The sequence below is a fragment of the Cavia porcellus genome, unplaced genomic scaffold (genome assembly GCF_034190915.1).
Source record: "Cavia porcellus strain 051 isolate PalLab524CR breed Dunkin Hartley unplaced genomic scaffold, mCavPor4.1 scaffold_5, whole genome shotgun sequence".
In the NCBI taxonomy this organism is placed as follows: domain Eukaryota; kingdom Metazoa; phylum Chordata; class Mammalia; order Rodentia; family Caviidae; genus Cavia; species Cavia porcellus.
In genome coordinates, this window is record NW_026947488.1 from 98,115,264 (window position 1) to 98,133,002 (window position 17,739).

Here is a 17,739-nt window from a genome sequence, read left to right on the forward strand (position 1 = left end):
CCACAAAATTATATCAGGCAATTTGAATTTATTACTAATTGTTATGATTGACATTTTAAGGATGTTTATGTGATTTTAAATACCACCTTCAGCTCACAAAAATGAAATCAGCTGTGGCAAGCAGCTCGAGAAGAAGCTGACCGTAGGCATAAGGCAAACACCACTGATAACGACCCTGGGCCTGTAGTTGTACCAGACCAAGATCCTAACTGGAACTATCAGAATGGACAAGCTTTTAGAACAGGTCCAGGAGGCTAATGTTAACCTGGCTGTGTTCCTAAATCGGCTTCAGGAAACCTGAAGTATACCTGAAGTATTAAGTATACTAATGTGAACCCAGACTCTCATGAAGGGATGATTGTTGTTAACTCTTATTTTATTTCGCAGTCTGCTCCTGATATTCGTGCAAAATTACAAAAGGTTGAACATGGCCCTCAAACTCCGCAAGGGGATCTACTTAAATTAGCCTTCCATATCTTCAACAATAGAGATAAGATTCAAAAAGAGGAGAAGCAAGCTCAAAAATTAAAGTTTGCTAAATATCAGTCTGACCTTTTAGCAGTGGCACTTGGAGCTCCCAAGACAAGAAATTCATGACAAAGTGTGGCTGCCCGAGTCCCGCCCGGACCATGCTTCAAACGCAGCAAACAAGGACACTGGGCAAAAGATTTTCCTGGCATTCCTCTAGGGCCCTGCCCATATTGCAACCTTAAAGGGCATTGGAAGAGTGACTGGCCTAGCTTCCAGCGAGCGGGTAAGCCATCCTCTAATCCCCTCACCCTCACAGGAGACTTCAATGCCAGATTCGATGCTGACTGACCTGCTCGGACTTGCTGTGGGAGATTGACGGGGCTCAAGGCTCACAGCCCCCACTCCGGTAACCTTGTCGGAGCCCCGAGTCTCACTGGAGGTCTCAGGTAAGATAATATCTTTGCTTGTGGATATGGGGGCGACTTATAGTGTACTTTCTGAATTTTCAGTACCTTGTAGTAAGTCCTTGATTTCTGTTGTGGACGTTGACAGCCAGCCAAATCAACCTTTGCAAATGGGCCTGTCCCATGTAGATTACAGACTCTTTTCTTTACCCATAGCTTCCTAGTAATCCCAACATGTCCCAAACCCCTTTTAGGTAGTGACCTTCTTCAAAAGCTAAATTTGTCCTTCACTTTCTGTCTCCCCACAGCCCTAATCCTCCAAACAGCCTTACAATGCATTGCAAAGCCATTCCCCCCGCTTCCTCCTCCACTGGTTGATCCCGTGGTTTGGGACACATCCAATCCCACTCTGGCTACACATGCCATGCCTGTTTTAATCCATCTCGGGGATCTCTCAATTTTTCCCTGCATTCCCCAATACCCCATAGCTCCCCAACATTTAAGAGGACTTAAACGCATAATTAAGTGACTTTCAGACAACAGTTTTCTTTTCTTTTTTTTTTTTTCTTTTTGTCTTTTTCCTTTTTATCGGTACTGGGAATCAAACTCATGACTGCCTGCTTGAAAGGCAGGTGCTTATGCCGCTGAGCTAAATCCCCAGCCCCAGGACAACGGTTTTCTTAAACCTACCCATTCATCCCACAGTACTCCCATTCTCCCGGTACTCAAGCCTGATGGGTCCTATCGCCTGGTACAGGACCTTAGGGTAATTAACAGTGCTATTACCCCGACTCACCCAGTGGTGCCAAATCCTTATACCATGCTCTCTCATATCCCTCCCTCCACCACTCACTTTACAGTTATAGATCTTAAAGATGCCTTCTTCACTATCCCTCTACGCCCTGATTGCCAAAACCTCTTTGTGTTTACATGGACTGACCCAGACACACTCAGGTCTCAACAACTTACTTGGACAGTACTCCCCCAGGGGTTCAGAGATAGTCCCCACTTCTTTAGTCAAGCTCTCGCTACTGACCTCACAGAACTTGATCTCAAACCTAGTGTTCTTCTTCAATACATAGATGACCTTCTATTATATTCTCCATTCCATATGTTAGCCATACGCCACTCAGCCAGTCTTCTTAATTTCCTTGCTAGTCGTGGATACAGGGTCTCTCCTGCTAAAGCCCAGATAGCCTCCCCAAAAGTCAAATACCTAGGTCTTGCTCTCACCCTCACTACTCGCTCCATCACCTCAGATCGTAAGGCAATTCTTCGTGATCTCCAGGTGCCCACAACTAAACAGCAGCTTATAGCTTATAGCTTTCCTAGGTTTAGCTAATTTCTTTCGTCTCTGGATTCCTAACTTTGCAGCCCTAGCTCAACTCCTCTACAAGGCCGCTAAGGGTCCCTTATCAGAACCCCTGGACCCTACTAGGCCCATACATGCCTCTCTTCTTTTTTTTTCTTTTTATCCGTACGGGGGATCGAACTCACGACCGCCTGCTTGCAAGGCAGGTACTTATGCTGCTGAGCTAAATCCCCAGCCCCCTATGCCTCTTTTCAAAAATTGAAAAAGGCTGTCCTAAAAGCTCCAGCTCTTACCCTTTTTGATCCCACCCAACCTTTCATCCTATACACTACTTGTCAGGGCCACAACGCTATAGGTGTACTAGGACACAAAAAGGGACCTTCTTTTCAAGCAGTAGCTTACTTGTCAAAACAGTTAGATCACACAGTAAAAGGATGGGCTCCTTGTCTCTGAGCTCTTGCAGCTGCAGCCCTCCTGACACAGGAAGCTAAAAAGTTTACATTAGGGCAATCTATTACAGTACACTCACCTCACCACCTATGTGACCTTATCTCACATAAGGTGCTCCCTGCCCTAATGACCCCTTCTCACCTTCAATAGGTACACTTAGCTCTCTCTCAAGACCCCTGCATCTCTATTGCAACTAGTGGTCCTCTTAATATAGCCACCTTACTTTCCACCTCAGAGGACCATCCTCACCATGACTGTATTGAATTTTTACAGATGACTCCCCCTCTCTCTTTGGCCTTTGACACATGGTTCATAGATGGCAGTTCAACAAACACAGACAACCAAAAGAAGGCAGGATACGCAATAGTTAACAGTCAAAAGTTATAGAGGCAAATTCACTGCCACTGGCACCTCGTCACAAAGGGCAGAACTTATTGCCCTTACAAGGGCTCTTACACTAGCAAAAGACAAGATTATAAACATATATACTGACTCAAAGTATACATTTAGTATTTTACACTCTCATGCATCTATCTGGCAAGAACGGGGTTTTATTACCACTCAGGGAACCCCCATCATAAATGCTCCCCTTAGCCTTAAACTTCTAGAGGCAGCCCAACTTCCAAAGTAGGCAGCAGTTATTCATTGTAGAGGACACCAAAACTCTACAGATCCTATTGTTCAAGGCAATGCCTTTGCAGATTCACAAGCTAAGTTAGCTGCACAAGGGCCCTGCCCTTCTTATCTTCTCTCGTTAGTCCCAAACAGTCTACCTCAGCCTAATTATTCACCAGAGAAGTTACAGCTACTTCATAAACCAGGTTACACACAAAACACTCAGGGATGGATTTTTCAGGGATCTAAACTTGTTCTCCCACATCAACAGGCCTCAGACATCATCACTGACTTACACAACTGTTTTCATATAGGATCACAGGCCCTATACAAACTCTTAGCCCCAATAGTCGCACATCCTTCTCTAAAAGCTCTCATTCTTAAGATTACTCACACCTGTGATCTCTGTGCCAGGACCTCTCCTCAGGGATGCATGGCACCCCCTTCCTTGCCTACCCATCAGTTTCGAGGACACACTCCTAGTCAGGACTGGCAGATAGATTTTACACCCGCCACAAAACTCTCAAATATCTTCTCACCTTTGTTTGTACTTTTTCAGGATGAATAGAAGCCTTTCCCACAACCAGGGAAACTGCTGATACAGTTAACAAAGTCATATTACAAGAAATTATTCCAAGGTTTGGTCTACCTCAGAGTATTCAGTCAGATAATGGTCCTGCCTTTATTTTTCAGATCACTCAACAGGTATCCTAGAGCTTACACATCATCTGGCACCTACACATCCCATACCATCCACAATCCTCAGGAAAAGTAGAAAAGGCAAATGGTCTCATAAAGACACACCTTACAAAACTCACTTTAGAACTACACCAACCTTGGCCTCAACTTTTGTCCTTAGCCTTAGCCAAGCTCAGGGCACTTCCCTGGGCTCCTACTTTCTTAAGTCCTTTTGAACTTATGTACGGCAGGCCATTCTTACTCCATAATCTCCCTCCTCCCCAAAATCTCCCTCCCCTGGCTGACTATGTCCCAGTCTTCTTCCTCCGACACCTGTTGCGACAACATGCTGATCTCTGCCTTCCACAACCCTCTGGGGAGGCCAAACCAGGTCCTCCCATATCCCCAGGAGATCTAATTTATGTCAAATGTTCTAAATCCACAGGACTACAACCAAGGTGGAGTGGCCCCCATCTGGTCTACTTGACTACCCCTACAGTGGTCAAAGTTGCTGGACTCCCATCCTGGTTTCACATCACTCAGGCTAAGAGGTGCCCTCTCAGCCCTAAATCTGATCATTCTGAGTGGTCTCTCATCTTCTGTTGCCTACCTGTCTCTATTTCACGAAGGCCTCACAGCCACAGTTAACAGGCTAAGTCATGTTTTGTTATCCACTTTGGTTCCTAATTTCTTACGTTCTATTAATGATCATTTTTACAGTAGGACACTTGACAGTCTTTCCCAAAGACTCCCACATCATGCGTAAGACCATCTTCATAATGTTCTATGTGATGACTGTCGTGGTTCTTTCTACCCTCAGCTGTCTGGTTAAGCGTGACATCCTTGAAAGCCTAAGCCCTTACCTTCCCTATACTGGTACAGCCACCGCCTTCCCTGCTCCCCCTATTTTTTCCAGTTCAACTCCTGGACCGGAGACAAGTTTCACACACCTACCCTTTTAACTTTTACCCTTTCAGATGGGGGAGTAAGCATCTCTCATAACTTTACTCCTAACCCCACATTTAATTTTCAGAATTCTACCTTACCGTGCAAATGTTTCTACCTCAACATGGTCCTGATATAATGGCATGTCTAAATCGAAGGCACCTTTCCTTCTACCTCACCTGGATCCTTAAATATGACAGTGCCGTGTCTCCTCATAACATCTTGTCTCTTTGTTTTTCCAGTCTAACATGCGTGCATTCACCAGTGAAGTTGTCCTGGCTAAAACACCTGGCACCAGCGTCTACCTGGGCATCAACCGTCATCCCATCAACTCCCCTAGATCCCAGTACAGCGCCCTCAGCCAGCAGGAAGCAGTTAAAGAGAGAAATCGTCGCCTCTTTTCATAATAATAATCATAAGTCGGGCTATGAAAGGGTTTTGGCCCAGGCTGGACACTGTAGCCTGTAAAGCCAAGGAGCTCCTATCTCCCCCTCCCTTAGGAATCTACCTCTGGTGCCAAACAAAGACCAATGGGCTACCTGTGCATCCTAATGCCCCTTAGGGTCCACCCCAAGCCGAGGCTACTTATGTGCCTCACTCCATGTGTTCCACAGGGGGATCGCCGACCCCGGGGTGGAGATGCTGCGCCCCTAGGGGGATCGGGGGTGTGTCTCCCTGCATTCTCAAAATAAAGGTCATTTATATTTCATACTTCTTATCTTTTCAGCCGCCACCAGTCCCCCACAGTTCTATCAATGAGTTGTTACCATAACGGGTAGTGAATGTAGTATTGCTATAGATTTATACATTAACAGGGCAGACAGTATTTACCTTTATAAGATCATTAGGTGTCAGGGCCTAGAGTAAAATAAACACAAAATAATCAAGGAGTTACAATTCAGAATTTAACTATTTTTTATTGCAATTTTAAATTAAAGCAAATGAAAGCATGATTTTTAGAATTCTTAGCATGTCTAAAATAGCACCTCTGAGGTTCATATTCACTAATTCTTTTAGTATCCCTCTTGGCAACCCTTTTAAAATTTATGTTGGAAACTATAGTCCATATTTTCTTTTATGGACCCTAAGCAGCAGGATTTCTTGAGAAGATTGTTCAGTCTGTGCTTGCTGGGTTGAAAAATGCACTATGCTTTTAGATAACATTTTTATAAAAAAAAGAGTAATGTGATTTCCTGTAATTTTAATAAGATTATTTTAAATTTTGGGTTATAGAAAACTTTCACTTGATTTTTGATGGAATCAGTTTCATCACAAGAATCATTAATTCAGTGAAGTCTTATGAAAAGTAAAATTTAAACATGTTTGAAGATTATGACTGTAACCTTAAACCAGTTGAAAAGCTTCAGCAGACTACGATTCAGTGAGAATGTACTTCTTTTCCCCACGAATGACAAATGTAAGCATAACATTCTAGACATGAAATGAACTTTTAAATCAACTAATTTTTCTACTAGAAGTCTCTGAGTCACCTGATTACTCCAAAATACTAAAGAGTAAACCTGAACCTTAATCTCCTGACCATTTAACTTCAAATTAAATGCTCATCGCACTGGCCTTGGAGTTTACTCCATGCAATCACTGAATGTTTCAGGTTGGTAGTTCAGTTTTCAAGGGTGAAATGTATACACTGAGTTGTTTAAATCCAACAAAATGCAATTATTGACTGAGGCTCCCCAAATTTAGTCATGCTAATTGTTCTTGGTATCAAATTCATTTAAAATTTAAATCTCTTCAAATTTTTATTTTCTATTTAAATATTTGCTTAAAAGAAGCTTTAAGTGTAATTACCTCATTTGGATCATAAGGAAAAGGGAGAGGAATTTATATCTACAAAAAGGGAAAAAGTAAAGTGGCAGTGAAACAGTCCACACACATTTCCTTACGGCTTTTTTTCCTTCTGTCCTGTCCATGTGTTCATCCATTTGTGCAAAATGTCTAGGACTAAAGAGAGCAATAGAGAGGACACTGCCCCCCAGGAAGACAGTCCCTCTTTTCAAGAGGTTTAGTTATGTTAGGAGTCATACTGTGTATCTGTATTGATAGCTCTGGCAAACCCACCAGTTTCTCTGCGGTAGTTCCAAACTTCGTTGCCTGCTTTTAATGCTATTCTGCCGCCTGGTGGTAGGAAGAGTTTCTGTTGCAAATAGTGGTGATTTTCTTTGCTACGTGAACTTGCATCATTTTAAATGCAAGTTTAAAATGCAAATTGATGGGCCAGCAATGGTAAATAAAGTGATTTTTATTGTCCTCTTCAGTACCTATTGGTAGTAATTTTTCCCTAACAGATAATATAATTCTGTTCTGTAGTACTGAGTCATTTGGGATTTTAAAAAAATTTTAAAGAGAATAAAACCAAGGAAAATAAAACAATAAAACTAATCAAAGCAAACCAGGACTTCAAGTCCTGTAAGAGATACAAGACTTCAAAACATTATGAAATCAACAATAGTTGACATGCCTTCTGTTGTCTTCAAAATAGCTGCAGATGCCTTTGGACACAGTAAAAAACAACAGAATAGAAATGGAAACATAAAAATAAAATACAGGACTTTATAACAAGACAGTAGTAAATCCAAAGTTGCTACCATAATAAATCTTGCTATCTTTGAAATAGTTGCTCATGCCATCAAATATAACAAAATCAAGCAAAACAGAATTAAACCCAGCCCAACAAAACAATGGAAACAATATAGGACTTCAAAACAAGACCATAGGGGATCAACAATGGCTGCAGCCCTCAGAAGGAGGTCTCCTCTAGATGCCACACTACGTACTGCCATCCTCTGGCCCAACAGACCACTGGACCTGCACCTGCAAGCTCAGGGACCCACCAAGGCACCGCAGGCATCCAGTTACATCTCACCTCCATAGCTGTCATCACAGCTGGTTTCTCTAGATCAGCTGGTCACGTGGTGGTGGTAGTGGTGGTGGTGGTGGTGGTGGTGGGGTGGATGGTAACTCTTGCTTGTCAGCCTATGTGCTAGAAGTGGCTGAGGTTGTGTCCCCACACTGGTGGTGGCCTATGTATGATGCTGGTTTGTAGGGGAGTGCTTGCTTCTTTGGTGAGGGCTCCCCCTCACCGCAGTCTGCCTTTTTTTTTTTTTTTTTTGAGACAGAGTTTCATTGTGCAATTCAGGATGGCATGGAACTCAGTATGTATCCCAGGCTGGCCACAAACTCATAGCAATCCTCAGCCTCCCAGCTACTGAGATTACAGGTACACTACCATGCTTAGCTGGGAATAAATTTTGACTATATAGACACACACACACACACACACACACACACACACACACACACACACGAGCACCCCCCCCCCCCGTAAGTGGGAATAAATGAACATTCCTACTGATAAACAAGAATGTTAACATTTTACTTTAAAGCCTCTGAATTTCAGAAGAAACAATGCACCTACCCCTGATTAGAACCAATTTGTCAGGGCTAGGAGCGTCAGGGTGGAGCACTCTCTGAGCATGTATGAGGCCCTGGACTGGACCCTCAGCATTTGAAACAAAACTGAACAAAACTTTGGAGAAAAGGATTGTGTTCCAAATAAATTAGGTTTGATCTAGGGGTACAATATATGAATATAACCTGTTACACAAATCTAGTTTTTCAAATTTAGACTTTTAAAGACTTAACTATATGTAATCTTTGTCTATGTACTGGACTCAAATATAATGTAGGGATAATTTATTCTTTTACATTCACTAATAGCCAATGTAGGTAGTCTTAAATATGCCTTTTTGTAAAAGTAAATCTTGAAGTTCATAGGTATTTTTAGATTAGTAGGGTCAGAGCATTTCTACAGAGGCTTTTTTATTTTTGGTACCGGGGTTCAAACTCACAACCTTGTGCTAGCCACTGAGCTAAATCCCAGGCCCCTCTACAGAGGCTTTTACGGAAACCAGAGCTGGTTTAGGGGCAAGGTTGTTACAAATGGAGCTCAGCTCAGTTGCTTAATTTGAATCAGGGTTATTGCAGAATACTCGAATGTGCTAAATTTGCTGAGAGCGGCCTGTGTGTAAGTTAAGACTGAAGTGCTTGAGATGCCTTTGTATCACGTCCACACCACTCTGGGGTGTGGACAGGGAAGTGTTGGGTTACCTCCTTGCCCAAAGCTGCGCAGATAGCTTGCAGAGCTGGGATTTGCATTGGGTGAAGCCTTGAACCCAGGAAGAGTGAATTCCTAATCCCATGACTTTCTTGGAGTCCACTTTGCTCTTTGCAGAAAATGAAAAGATACAGGAAATGCTTTCTAGGCTAGAATTTTGAAGACTCCAAATGTGAAACTGAGCCTGCCACCAAGGAAGGAGTACTCAGAGGGATGAGCAGGGCATGGGCAGGGCACAGGTAGTTCTCAGAAGGCCCGCCACCATGAGACATTTCATTCTGAAGGGAAAGCCTGTCATTGAAGGGTAGGAGGTCATTCCCAGCTTTCTGCTGCATCTTAATTTCCATTGTAATTAGATTGGCTGAGGTACAGATGTTCAGGCAGTGGTCAGGCTGAATGAATCCGGCCTCCAGAGTCCGACTTGGGAAGTCTAGAAGAGCACTTGAAAACATTCCAGATACAATCTGTACTCCTGTATTCATTACACTGCTTCTCCCTCTGCCTCTTCCTTATAACCTCAGTTCAGCCTGTGTCTCTCCCTCCCCTGACGTTAAGTTTGTCATCTGTATGAACAAACGTTTAATGTTGCTCAGTGTTTATTGGAATTGTTCATCACTGGCTGATATGAGAAGGAAATTTTTCTGTAACACACGCACACAGAATTCACCTGGAGCTTGTGCCATCTCAAAACTACATACGGTATGAATGTTATTGTTGGCAGTTACAGTTTCTCAGGAAGGAGGAAGGAGATCATGGTAGGCATAATGGGTTACTGGTAGAGGATAAGCAGAATGGGTAAATTCACCAGAGCAAGTTGATGTGGCCCTTACTGGCTGGCTGGTTCTGAAAATAAATTTTTTTACATTTAAACAGCTTATATTTAATTCAGATTAACTCACATTGAAAGTGTCAACCTAAATCACTGTACTCTGGAATTTGATTTTGGGAGAAAACCAATGTTCTCACGATCTTGTTAGGATGTTTCCAGCATCTGAAGAACATCAGTTTATAGCTAACTGCTTCTCAAGCTATCTTACATATATTTAAAATTCAGTTCTGATTTGTTATTTTACTTGACTTGAATTTAGGCAACTTTACCCCTCCCTCTTCTTGTTCATGTTTTTCCTACATATTGTATTTTTCTTCCTTTGTGATTTAAACTCTTAAACTTCTTTCTTCATTTCCTAAGTGTACCTGGTAGAAATCATTATATTATCTAGCACAGGAATGTCTCACATTCTTTTACCTGCCTGGTGCTCTAGGATCAGACCACATTGTATATCTTGTATATGGTTGATTACCTTTGCTTCTAATGGCCCTTGGGGCAGCACCTTCAGGAAGCAGAGCACCCTCTGAGGGTCTCTGTGTCCTTCTCCTGTGTATGCCATGTTACTAATGCCCTCGTGGTCATGGGTCGGGTGAGTCACACACCTCAAAGCTGAGCTCCATCTACGCTTGAGCCTAGCTTTGGTTTCATACTGAGAATTACAACTTCTGAAGTATTTAAATTACACAGAGATAGACTTAAGTCCTGGTTATTCCAGGTAATAACTCCATCTCTTTGGTTAGAGTGAGAGTAGTGGTTTTTTTTTTTTTTTTTTTCTTGAGATGGGGTCTCGCTGTGCAGTTCAGGCTGGCCTTGTTGAGCTCACTTTGTAGCCCAGGATGGTCATGAACTCAGAACTATCTTTCTGCCTCAGCCTCCTGAGTGCTGGGATTACAGGAGTGAGCCACCACGCCCAGCTTGAGAGTAGTTCTTTATTCCAACCAGCTAATAATTAAAAATCATAACCACCAAGAATATTGAAATATTCCCACAATATGTCATCTAGGATTAAAACCGATAGAGAAATTTGAAGTTTGAAATTTTCTGTTATTAATATTTTCCTTTCAAAATGAAAATTAATTTTAAATACAAATTTTGTAAGTACATGGTATCTTAGCATTAAAGTCACTTTTCCTGATTCTAGAACATTTTAAAGTCGAATGAGGGTAAAAGATAATTTAAGGTTAATTAATAGCTTCAATTGTGATTTCTAATTATAAAAATTAGTTTCTAAAAAACTTAATTTCTAAAACTTGGGTTCTAGTTAAATTCTTTTCAGCTACATATTATGAAATTTTGAATATTTCTAAAGTTATGTAGCTGGAAAACATTACAGATTAATTTGATTAAGCTAATTGAACTTAATTATTGATTTCATGTGGTTGTGGTTAACAGAAGACTTAATGATTTACTTTTTTAAAAAATTTTTATTTTGAAGGTAGTAAAATACAACAGAACAAGACAGAATAAAGCCAACTGAGACAGTGTAGTGAAGTTGGTACAGAACTTCACAGCAGGTTACCAGGATAACAGTAATAGGTATCACAATATATCTCGTTATCTTCACAATAGTTGTTCTTTCAATTACATATGTTAAAATAAAATGAAATACAGAACATTATAGAACTTATCAAAACAGACCATTGAATAGAGCAATACCATCAATCAGAATAAAACAAAACACTAATAAAAATATTGGCCTTCAAACAGATGGTAGAGGGAAATCCCTCTTATTTGCTATGGTCAACTTCCCAAGAGATGCCCAGATTTCGGGTTCCCATTTGCTAACGGGAGGCAGGAGAAGTGGGGTAGAGAAAGTGGAATGTTTGACTCTCAGGCTGTGCCCCAGTAGGTTCACTATTGCTTAGCAGGGAGGCAGACTGGTTGCTTGGTTTCCCAGTGCCCTAAGATCCAACATGGTGTGGATCTCAGGAGATACTGGTGGTTCTCCCCCTGGAGGGGCCACAGCCTGCCACACCACAGCTGCTTACCAGGGAGGCAAACTGTTTGCTTGGTTTCCCAGTGTTCTAAGTTCCAACATGGTGTGGATCTCAGGAGACACTGGTGGTTCTTCCCCAGGGGCAGCTGCAGCCTGCCACACCACAGCTGCTTACCAGGGAGGGGAGCTGCTTGCTTGGTCTCCCAGGGTCCTAAGTTCCAACATGGTACAGATCTCAGGAGATGCTGGTGGTTCTTCCTCAGGGGCAGCCACAGCCTGCCACATCACAGCTGCTTACCAGGAAGGGGAGCTGGTTGCTTGGTTTTCTAGGGTCCTAAGTTCTAACATGGCTCAGATCTCAGGAGACACTGTTGGTTCTTCCCCAGAGGTGGCTGCAGCCTGCCACACCAACTTAATGATTTAACAAAGATAAAATAATGATAATTGGATTGAAACCTTCCATTCAGATAGGAAAATATGTTTTATAAAGCACTATTTCTTTTTTTAAAATTTTTAAAATTTTTATTTTTTATTATTTTTTAAAATTTTATTTAAGGAGAAAAAGAAAAAAAGCAGAAAAAGGGTACAATTTATACAGAATTTCATAAAAAATAAATAGTAGGAAATCACTAGTTAATGGATTACATATTGTCATCTTAGAAATATTTGTTCAAGTTACAAAATTAAAGCTTATATATAGTGGATATTCAAACAGTGAGACCAAACAGTTCTGTTCAATGATCCAACAAAACTCAGTAATATCATTGTCTATCTTATACACTTCAGTATACATGCAGTTATATTGTATAGAGCACTTTCTTTTCCTCTCTTTTGTACAATGCTTATTACACATTTTGGGTTTTATTGCTCCCATAGTTCTTATTACTTTTTTTGGAAGAGAGTAAAACCAAATGTGACATAACAGAACAGAGTTGGTCAAATCAAAAAGGTGGACATAATAGATAATGTAAAAACATAATACAAGGTGATCAACAATGGTTACCATAATGTCTCCTGCTATCTCTAATAGAATTGCCTATATCATCAGTTATAATAAAATTGAACAAAACAGTAAAGAACGAAACCAACAAAACCAAAACATTGGAGACATTACAGGTCTTTGAAAGTAGATAGTATTCAACCAGAATGGGCGTCAAAATGAATCCCACTATCTTCACAGCTGTTGCCTAAACTTTCGAACCTGGTACTATTAAGCAAAACAGAATAGAGGAACATCAGTCAAAACAAGATGGTGAGAGCAATACAGGGCTTCAAATCAAGTTAATAGTAAATCAAAGTGGGTTACTATAATATATCCTACTATTTTTTATGTATTTTTCCCTTAATTAAAAGGATAAAAATAAAAAAGTAAATAATAAAATGGAGATTGAGATAAAAGAGGGCATAACAACAAAACAGTGCAGATCAAAACATAACCATTTAAGCAAAATAGTGTTTTACCACAAGATAATCCCGACATAAAAGTAGTTACCATATTGTCTCTTTCCTTGAAATCCTTGAGTATAACTTCATAAATTGTAGCATCAAATATATCAAAACAATGTAAAACCATTCAAGAGAATGACAGTATTACAGGGTATTTAGAATCAACTAACAGAAAATGAACAATGGTTTCTGTATAATCACCTTGTCTATAAAAGTTTTTGTTTATACTATCACATATAATAAAATCCAATAAGATACAACATGTTAGGACCAATGGAGACAGAAGAACAAAAGCTTGATGAGACTTCAAAACAAGATTATACTAAATCAGCATTACCTATTATGACGTTGTTTTCTAATCTTCTCTGCCTCATTTCTGTTGAGCTCTTTTTCTGTCATTAGTTGTCAGTTTGTCTTCATTTTGTTTTCTGCTCCATTCATTGTGGCCTCTCTGCCACTATTTCTGGATTCTTCGTATTTTTCTTTTTTAGAATATCCTGCAGTATTCTCTGTAGAGTTGAATTGGTGGTTGCATATTCCCTTAGTTCCTTTTTATCCTGGAAGCACCTTGTTTTTCCATCAATTTCCAGGGATAGTTGTGCGGGATATATCAATCTTGGCTGGAGGTTATTATCTTTCAAAGCTTGAATTATTTCCCCCCACGTTCTGCATGATTTGATGGTTTGTGCCGAGAAGTCTGCTGTAATTCTGATCGGTGTTCCCTTGTAAGTGATCTGTTTCTTGTTTCTGACAGCTTTTAATATTCTGTTCTTATATTGGATTTCTGGTATTTTGCTTAATATATGCCTGGGTGTAGCTCTGTTTGGGTTGTAGGTGGCTGGGGTCCTGAATGCTTCATACATCTGAGTATCTGTACCTTTTGCTAAATTAGGAAAATTCTCCTGGATTATTTCTGTGAGTAGCTTTTGTAGTTCATTTGTTTGTGTCCCTACCTCTTCTTTTATGTTCTTAATTCTTAAGTTATAGATCCTCTTATCATCTTCTAGTCTTTGTATTATTGCTGTTTGTTTCTTTGTTATTTTTAAGAAGTTTTTCATTTCATGCTCCCATATTACAAATCTGGCCTCCAGTTCAGATAATCTATCCTTAGTTTCTTTCAAGCTGTTATGCCAGCTTTCTATAGAATTTTTAGTTTCCTGGTAATCTCTTTGAACCTGCTTCAAGTATTCTATGCTTTCTCTATTTTCTCCATCAATCAATTCTCCCCTCTTTTTCTGTTCTTCCATTCCACCATCTGTTTTTTCTTGGGTGGTGCTTAGCATTTCTCTAACTATTCTGCTTATGTCTCGCTTCAGGTCATTAATAACTTCATTCCTGAGCTCGTCTATGAGGCTCTGGAGATAGCGCTTTATGTCTCTTGGTGCCGTGTCTGCTATTGCCTGTTTCTCAGGAATGGGGGCCGAGGCACCTTTCTTGTTGCTCCCTCTTCCCATATTCTTTGTTCCTTATAAATGCAAGCATATATAGGAGGCCCAGCTTCCTTCCCTGTTGGCCACAGTCTGATTGAATTGCGCTGGCTAGGTGTTCCCGCCTACTGCAGCGCACCAGGGAGTTGTGGAGCTGGCAGCCTATGTGGGGCCCACCCCTCCAGGTCACCTCCAGGCACTGGGACCTGGGTTGTGCTAGCCTACTGGGTCTCAGCCAGTGGCATCACGCAGGCTAGGCACTGCCCACCAATCCCACTTGAGAGGGGGATATGTGACTGAAGTCACTACAGCGCCCTGTTCCGGCAAGTCTGCCCTATCCCAGAATGTCCTCTGTTGGAGCTTCCTAGACAGTGGAAGAGTCCCATTTTCTCTTACTCACCACAGGTTGATGCATAGCTCCCTGCCTGTCCCACTCTCAATTCCATTCACCGATTCCCGTTCTCAGAGCTTTCCTGCGTCTCTCTCCCTGCCGAGCTGATTCAGACGCAGCCACAGCGGCAGGAAACCCAAATCGCGGCTTCCAATGGCGCAGGCTCCAGCTTCCACGCTGAGGCTTTATCTGTTCCTGTTATAGCACCAGGATTGCATTCCCAGTTGGTTTCTCTCAGCCCAGTTCGTTCTTGGGTCAGCAGGGTATATCTCCTCTTGCTTAGGATTCCTCACTCCGTACCATTCCTGGATTCTAAGCTGGGTCTCTCAGAGAGCCTCTGTAGCTGCTGCTATCTGTCCGCCATGTTCTCCCCAAAGCACTATTTCTTTTAAATGTTATAAGTGAAATGAAATGGATGAATTTTTTTAAATTAAAAATTTTTTTTATCACTTTGCTTTAGAGCTTAGAAAACTATCTGGTGCTATTTGTATTTTTGTGACCCAGCTTTCACCATAATAGTTACCAAAGGAGAGTTAAAATCAACACAGAGTTTATTGTTAAACATTGACTCACTGCTTTATTCACTTTCCCCAAAACAAACACAGATTTTTTTTTTTTTTGTATTGAGGATCCGATAGAACTTACAACCTTGTGATTACCAGGCAGGCTGTCATGCCACTGAGCTAAATCCCCATCCCTAAATACAGATTTTCTGCAATGCATTTTTGACCACCAGTTAGCAGCCACGCTTATCTTACCACCTTGGCCACTGTGACACCTAAGGCTTTCCGCTGCCTGTTTCACCTTTCCAGTGCTTTCATTCTGAAAGAGGGAAATGTGTGGAATTTTTATAAAGCTTCGTTCTCTGCACTGAGCACACAGAACTGCTCAAAAGCTAGAAATCGTTAGATGAAGCCATGAGTAATCACCTGCATTTTAAACTGAATTTGACTAAAAGGCACTTGAATTCACTTTTTCCTGTTTAACCTTGTATAATGGCAAACAAGATTCATGAGCAGCTATTGCAAGCTGACTTGTATTTTTCTTCAGCTACCCTCTCTTTTCCCCCAGGTAGCAAGGTGTAGGAAGTACACTGTAATTTGATAGAAACAGTGAGCTCTATTTTGATTGTTCACCAAGGACTGTTTAAATAAACGACTGGAAAGAAACCTGAATAGACATTTGAAGTTTTATGGACTCTTTATTAGGATATTAAGATAACAAATGTAATACACACTAACCACAAAAGAACAATGTTAAATTTTCTCAAAGTGTGCATGATGACATGAATCTAGTATTTTTTTCAGGTTTCATAATTAATAATTATCCTACAAATTGACACAGAGAGTGAAATTACTATAAGTTAAATTGCTGTTCATAAACAGTGTACAGTCTATTGTATATATTGATTTAAAGTTAATATTAACTATTTAGTACCTATGCATTGTTACCAAGCAACTACTTTCATTTTCTTCTCACACATGCAAACATTTTGCTATATATAAAGCTACCAGTATCATGGTCATATATATTTCATAAGTGGTTAGAACAGAGGAAGATGCTTGAAAGTTTGAGTCCTTTCAATCTTATTTCAGAACAGGAGATTTTCATCTATGTCTTCTGTAAAAAACAAAACAAAACATACTTTTAGAAAATCAAGGAAATAGCATGAACAAATAATGTTAGAACTGGGTGATCAGAGAAACCTTCTAATATGTTGGTACTGTGGTGACTGTCAACCCTGGGGAGGCATCAGTGTTACCCATGATCTCTAAAACGTATATATTTCTTGGACCTTGTCCCTGGCCTCTGGAAGCAGCAGCTCTAGGCGTGTACCAGTGGTAGACGAACACATAGACATCCTTGCAGGACGCACTGGCAGGAAAGAGGTTATGGGACGGGCCAGCCAAGTGTGTTCCTATAAGGGCAGCTGAACTCAATAGAACCAGGCAAAGTATATCACTAGTTCAATCAGGCTTCCAGTTGTGTGACTTGTAGAACTTGCTGCCATCCTGTGGAAGATGACCGCATCCTCTAGAGTGGATGTTAGGCCACTTCCTTACAGCATGGCTCACTCAGATGTATGTGGATGTATTTTCTCCATAACTATTTTACTTATTTATTGGTACCAGGGGTCGAACTCATGACCTCACGCTTGCCAGGCAGGTGCTTATGCCGCTGAGCTAAATCCCTGGCTGTCAATAACTATTGAACAAATGTTTACAGCAGATTAATTTGAGGCGTACTGAATAGCTACTCTGTCTAGGTAACAGGCAATTTTCTTGCCCAATTATCTAGCCAGAACAGTGGGAGGATTATAGACTTTGATTTATTTCTTTTGAGTACTGGCTTCATTATTAAAATGGGCCTACTCGCTTCATTACTTCTAAATTTTTTCAGAGACATAAAGGGTTTATTAGGCAAAACTTGAAGAAAATACTCAAGGAAAACAGAATTGGGTCCTCAAGAGAGAGGTGCCCTGTTACTTAAAGGTTGTATCTGAACACTATTTTTTGGCTGTTTCAGAGCTGTCCTTCCTATCGGTCTAAGCTAAATTACCTACTGGTGTTTAAGATCTCTTTGGAACTTAGATTCTCTAATTATCCCTCCCTTACAAGCTCAGCGTTTCCTTTCTGACTGGACCCTTCCTCTTGGTATTTAAGAGGTCTGTAAGTCCGACCTCTAAAACAGTGCCTGTGT

General features: G+C 40.9%; 1 protein-coding gene and 1 long non-coding RNA gene across 2 annotated transcripts in view; one reads left to right on the forward strand and one right to left on the reverse strand.

Moving 5' to 3' along the window:
* The first annotated feature begins 744 nt into the window (after nucleotides 1-744).
* On the forward strand, nucleotides 745-5,584 carry LOC134476157 (uncharacterized). The gene is made up of 2 exons (XR_010047694.1): nucleotides 745-917; nucleotides 5,118-5,584. It is a non-coding gene; the product is annotated as an uncharacterized LOC134476157 (long non-coding RNA).
* Nucleotides 5,585-16,220: 10,636 nt separating this feature from the next.
* Nucleotides 16,221-17,739, reverse strand: part of Sparcl1 (SPARC like 1) — a 33,390-nt gene continuing 31,871 nt past the window's right edge. Inside the window, exon 11 of the mRNA XM_003469373.4 lies at nucleotides 16,221-16,659. Coding sequence (XP_003469421.1) covers nucleotides 16,631-16,659 — 29 coding nt within the window. The 3' untranslated portion in view covers nucleotides 16,221-16,630. The remainder of the gene's footprint in view (nucleotides 16,660-17,739) is intronic.